This window comes from Tiliqua scincoides, chromosome 5, assembly GCF_035046505.1.
Source record: "Tiliqua scincoides isolate rTilSci1 chromosome 5, rTilSci1.hap2, whole genome shotgun sequence".
Lineage (NCBI taxonomy): Eukaryota > Metazoa > Chordata > Lepidosauria > Squamata > Scincidae > Tiliqua > Tiliqua scincoides.
Genome location: NC_089825.1, coordinates 78686731 through 78692730, shown reverse-complemented (window position 1 = coordinate 78692730; position 6000 = coordinate 78686731). Strand labels below are relative to the sequence as shown.

At 52.3% G+C, this 6000-nt stretch overlaps 1 protein-coding gene across 1 annotated transcript in view; it reads left to right on the top strand.

Annotated features, from left to right (window-relative positions):
- Positions 1-4167: 4167 nt before the first annotated feature.
- The window catches only part of C1QL1 (complement C1q like 1), a 41350-nt gene continuing 39517 nt past the window's right edge, over positions 4168-6000 (top strand). The window contains exon 1 of the mRNA XM_066630673.1: positions 4168-4794. Within this exon, the coding sequence (XP_066486770.1) occupies positions 4189-4794 (606 nt within the window). The 5' untranslated portion in view covers positions 4168-4188. The remainder of the gene's footprint in view (positions 4795-6000) is intronic.

Sequence of the window (6000 nt, the reverse complement as noted above, 5' to 3'; positions counted from 1 at the left end):
CAAAGCACCTCAACCTGGATTTGTGCCAGGGCAGGGGTCTCCCATGGCTGACCCTTCCAGATTGTTGAATAGGTAGATATGTGCAAAAATCAGTAAAGACTGTTGAAGAAAGGTCTCCAGCTGTGACTGAATATGCAAATGTATGTTAATTATGATACATCAGTCTGCAGATGTGGTGAAAGTGGAAGCCTATTGAACAGCCCAAACCTAACTAAATTCCCACACAGTGATGCAACAGCACTGACGTGGGCTGTGCTGCATCCACGGGGATTTTGGGCTGCTGGAGGTCTCCTTGGGGTAAGGGAACATTTGTCCCCTTGCTCTGGGGTAAGCCTCAGCAGCTGCAACAGGTCCGGTTGGACATGTGCCAGTAATATCAAGTCTGCGTTGATCCATGGAGATGGATCAGACCCAGGAAGGGGGTCGGGATTCAGCATGTGCCACTGCTGCTGAAACTGCCTCCCCTCTCCTGGGCCTAATCTACCTACTCCACCCATCTCCTCCCCATTCTGCCCTCCACCTCCCTGCCCTGTCCCATTCATCCCCCCTACACCAGCTTACCAGGTCTGGCAGGTCTTTACAGACCTTTTTCGGAAGCCAGTGGTGGTGGAACATGCATTGTACTGGTGCTTCCTTTTGGTAGGGATTGGGCCATAAGTGTGACCACAACCTTGATCATAGAAGCTTGTAAAATCTTTGAGGAGTGTAGAGGGGTAGGGGAAAAAAACAAGTCATTTCCAGTGAAAATAAAAAAGCACATAATCAACAGGCCTAAAGAAAAAGGTCTTTGCATGATACCGCTAGAACTCACGGGATATATTGATGGTCATTGGTATCAGTGGATTTTGATCCTCCTGGATCAAGCCCCATTCAAATGAACAGGAATTGGGCAAGGGCACTTCTGCATGTCCATTCATTTCAGATAGGTTTGAAGAGGATAACGCCCCAGTGCATTGCAGTTCTCATTGGTGGTTACTAGTGGTAGCCATAGCCAGAATATTAATCTTCCATCTTCCAGGACATCTCGTGTCCCTCCAGATGCTAGCGATCAACAAGGGGTTAGATTCTGCCTGTGTAGATCTTAATCCCTGCTTATGAATGTCTCTGAGGCACCTGGCTGGCCTTTGCAAGAATGCAGAGCACCGAGTTAAAAAGGGGCCTTCGCTCATGCCCAGCATGGCAGCAGCAGTTCACATGTGAGATTCCCTTTCATGGAGAATTACTAATGAAGAGGCATCTGCCTTCCAAACTGCAATTAAGGAAGACCTCCTGTGTAAAAGTGCAGGGCGGTGAACAGGGGATGTTGAACTAGGGTTGAAATCCAATGCAGACTTATTTGGGACTAAGTCCCATTCAAATCAGTGGGGCTGGCTTCCAAGGAAGTATGCATACCCTCCTCCAAAAAGCATTCTTATGGGACCTCTTTGAACTGTGGGATGCCAGCAAAACTGCTGATTGAGAAGTGTGTCCGTTTGTGCAAATCCAGACACTTTACGCAAGTACAACTAGAGCGTCCTGACCAAAAGAGGATGGGGGAAGGGGAGGGGGGTCAGTCAAAGGAGAAAGACAACTGGAAGGCTGTGTGTGTGTGTGTGTGCATAAAAGAAGAGAGAGTTAACTCCTGCATGACCAGCTTCAGTTTCTCCTTCCTCATCCTACCAAGCCATCTCTTCCTATCATTCAGGATATCATAGAGCTCTCCTCTCTAGCTGGCAAAGAAGGGATGCAAATTGGGAAGGAAAAAAAAAAGCTTGGGGGATGAGGAGTCGTTGGGTGCTGACAGACCAAGTCTAAGGAAAGAAACAAATGAAGGCAAGATATAAGAAATGATAGCTAGGCAGTCGCAGGAGACAGAAGAGGCTCATATTTCTTAAGATAGCAAAAATATGTTGGAGCCTTTTTTTTCCCCCACTCCCTCTCTCTCCTCCCCCCCCCCTTCAGGGTGGGCAATGCAGGGCACAGCTTATAGGAAAAAGGTATGAGGCAGCGGGAGATTTGCCTGCACACTGCCTGAGAATATACACACCACAAATAATTTCTTTAGCCACTCAAGCTAGGGTCCGCCCGGGGCACAAAAGATGACTGGCTATGACTCTGCTGCTCTCTTCTCCCTTTGAAAAGGTCTCTCACAGCAATAAGCATCTAACTCCCTATCAGAAGAATAGCAGGCTAATCTGGTTGCCATCAAGTAGTGCTCCTTCACTGTCATCTCCTCTCCCGCAAAGAATCATCTTGGTGAATCAGACCAGAGTCCATTTGTGCCAGCACTCTCTCTCTCTCCATCAAAGCTGGTTCCCCCTGAGAAGCCGAGAAGGAGGACATCACCTATTGACTGCCCCCAGCTTCTGGAATCATAAGCATTCGGCCTCTAAACTTGAGCTTCATTTTATTAGTTATTGTGGCTGACTGGTGTGTATCTGCCATCCGTTTTTGGAATCTTTTTTTTTTCCCCTCAAAGTTTTTTGCGCTGGCTGTCATCAAAACATCCAGTGGTGCTGAGTTCTCTAGGTTATTGCATTGTTGATCCTGAACCTGCTCAGCCAGAAGAAATCAATATCGAACAAAGAAAGAGAATCTTGTTTGTGCCTCATCGTCTTGAAAATGAACATTCTCTGCCTTCCTGGTCTGTTGGTTCACTCGCCACCCTTGGGTGTTCAGAGGTGGTGAAAAGAAAGGAAAGAAGCTAGAAAGGGAGACAAAGAAACCTGGATAGCAACAATTTTTCTACATTAAAATCTCAGGAAAATCCCTTTACTATGCAAAATTGGGCCCCCTGTCCTGGTAAAAGCCCCAAACATCCGTTTATCCAGAGCATGTCCATTTCATAGAGCTAAATTTGTGCCAGGGCTCAGTTCTGAAATTTGTTTAACATAAGAGCTGCGAAGTGGTCTCTGTCAGTTCGGGTTAAATGCATCTGAACATGTGCAAAGTGTCTTCTCTTGTGTCGCCCAGTAACAACAGTTAACAGCTTAGAAGGAAGAAGCAAGGGAGGATGACATGTAGTCCAGCCAGGCCAGCTGGAGCCCTGGCAGCACTTCTCAAAGTTTTAGAGATTAGGTAAACATATAAACCATGTATTCGGCAAAGACAGGCAAGCTGTGGGGTGGGCTAATCCTCATCTGTGCGTAACGGAGGTGGTCTAAAAAATATATACCCGGAGAAGCATTTGAAGGACGAGTCACTCCGAAATGCAGACTTCTGGTCTATAGTTTGCAAAGGATACATTTGTGTGGATCCAGCAGCCGCCTTCCACAAGGACCCATCAGAATCTGACCTGGATGAAGCCAACTACGCCAATTGAAAGGTAAGGACCCCCCCCCCCCCAATACCTTAGCCTCTTATTTCTGTTTAATTTCCAAAAACCACAAGTGGAAAGACAGGGATGGCATCCTACTCCTCAACAGAGAATTTGTGGATGCCAGCAAGCTGCTGAGGCTGGCAGAGGGGCACAGTCAAGCCTGTTCAGGTGTGCCCGCTACTCTCCCCCCCCCCCAAAGTGTTGCTCCCTTCCCTGGAGAGAGGGGGGGAGGGGGGGAGAATTCCGCCTCCTCCTGCCAGACACCAACTCTCCTCCCATTGCCCCCTTTGCCCCTCACCACCAGTGCCTCGCCCCTCTCCCTCCCAGACCCATCTTCTTGTGCTCTCTTGGACTCTCTTTTCCAGAAGGGGGTGGAGGAGGCTGGAGTGAGGAGGGGGAGAGGGAGAAACAGATCAATGAGAGCATCTTACTAAGATGTATTGAGCGGGGGGGGGGGCTGGGAAAAGAACAGTCAGAGTCTCTCTCTCTCTCTCTCTCACTTCTTTTCTGCTGCGCTTTCTCCCCGTCTTCCCCCCCCCCTTCCTAGACCTTTCCATACCAAACCTGGAGTCCCCCTCGCAGCTGTCCTGAAGGCTCCCCCCCACCAACAGCAGCACCCCGCCTTGAGGGTGCTGCCACTTCACCCCAGGAGGGGCTCCTTTGATCCTCAGCCCCCCCACCGCGCTCTTCTGCTCTGCTTCCTCCCCCCTTCTGGGGGATCCTTCATATTTCACCGGAGTCTCTTCCCCCCCCCCCATCGGCCCCTCTCTCCCGCCAGGCTGCCCGGACCACCCGTCACCATTCCCCCGCCGGGGAGGCAGCGCGCCCAGCCCCTCCAGCGGCTGAGCCTGGGCAGGAAAACTTTGATCGCGGCGGCCATCGGGGTGGTGATGATCCTGCTCCTGGTGATCCTGATCCCGGTGCTGGTGAACTCGGTGGGCATGGACGGGCACTACGAGATGCTGGGCACCTGCCGCATGGTCTGCGACCCCTACCTGGGGGGCAAGGGCGGCTCCACCACCAGCGCCAGCGGCATCCGCACCGAGGGGGGCGAGCCCAGCGGCGGGCTGCCCCCTCCCTCCACCCTGGTGCAGGGCCCCCCGGGCAAGACTGGCAGGCCGGGCAAGCCGGGCCCCCCGGGGCCCCCGGGGGAGCCGGGCCCTCCGGGGGCCATGGGGCCGCCGGGGGAGAGGGGGGAGCCGGGCAAGCCGGGACCCCCAGGCTTGCCCGGCCCGGGCTTGAGCAGCGGGGCCATCAGCACTGCCACCTACACCACGGTGCCCCGCGTGGCCTTCTACGCCGGCCTGAAGAACCCCCACGAGGGCTACGAGATCCTCAAGTTCGACGACGTGGTCACCAACCTGGGCAACAACTACGACGCCGCCACCGGCAAGTTCACCTGCAACATCCCGGGCACCTACTTCTTCACCTACCACGTCCTCATGCGCGGCGGGGACGGCACCAGCATGTGGGCGGACCTCTGCAAGAACGGCCAGGTAGGCAGCCGGGGCGTCGCTGGGGTGGGGGGCGCGGACCCCGCGCTGGGTGGGCGCAGGGGCCAGCCCCACTGTGGGGGACCCGAGCGAGCATTCACCTGTCCCATGCGCACACCCCACCACTGGGACCACCATCATCATAACCCTGAATTCCTGGAGGTAGAGGAGACAACCCCCAGAGCTCCGCACTGGCACCCTGACCGGGGATCTACACTTCTGAGTAGATATGTGACAGTCCGATCCTATGGAGGAGTACTGGGAGTCCCATGGAGTTCAGTCCCCTGGTCTGAAAGTTAGTGGTAGACAGGGGGGCCTGGCATGCTGTGGTCCATGGGGTCACCAAGAGTCAGGCACTACTTAATGACTGAACAACAACAAAAAGCATGTACAGGACTGCCACCTAAGAGTCTTACAGGGCCCAATCCTATCCAACTTTCCAGCACCGGTGCAGCCACAATGCAGCCCCAAGGTAAGGGAACAAATGTTCCCATAACTTGAACTCATACGTGAACAAATGTTCCCATAACTTGAACTCATAACGTGCACTGCATAGCAGGAGAGGAGGATAATAAATGTTAAAGGCACTGTATCTGTCACTTTTCCTTAGAATTCTTCTCACCCAGGGCTTCTGAGAAGAATTTTATCAGGAGGTACAAAGTTTCTTTTGGGCCCTTTTTGGGGTACAAGGTTTCTTTTGGGCTTCTTCCCTTCTCCACTGATTCCCTTCCAGCATAATTCCATATGATCATCAGATCATAATTTCTACAAATTACAATATATAAAACTATGTTGGCCTACACCAAATGTGAATACTAGTCTTCACACAGTATATGCAAACATTTTCTGAGATCCCAGGCAATTTCTGGCCCCCTCCTTTGGCTCCCGGGACCTCTTTTTGACCCCAGGCCTGGGTATAATTTACCCCCTGAACCCCCTTCCCAAGGGTCCTTTCCTCACCTCACCTTTCTGCTCCTGCTTCCCTGTCCATGACCTTCAACTCCTCTAGTTTATTTCATTCTGGGTGCAGTCCTAACTCCTTATGTCAGTGCTTTCCAGCACTGACATAAGGGCAGTGCAGCTCCAAGGCAAGGGAACAAACATTCCTTTACTTTGAGGAGGCCTCCGTGAGTGACACCCAACTGCAGGATGCAGCACATGTCCCATTGGCACCAATATGCCAGTGCTGGAAAGCTCTGACATAAGGGG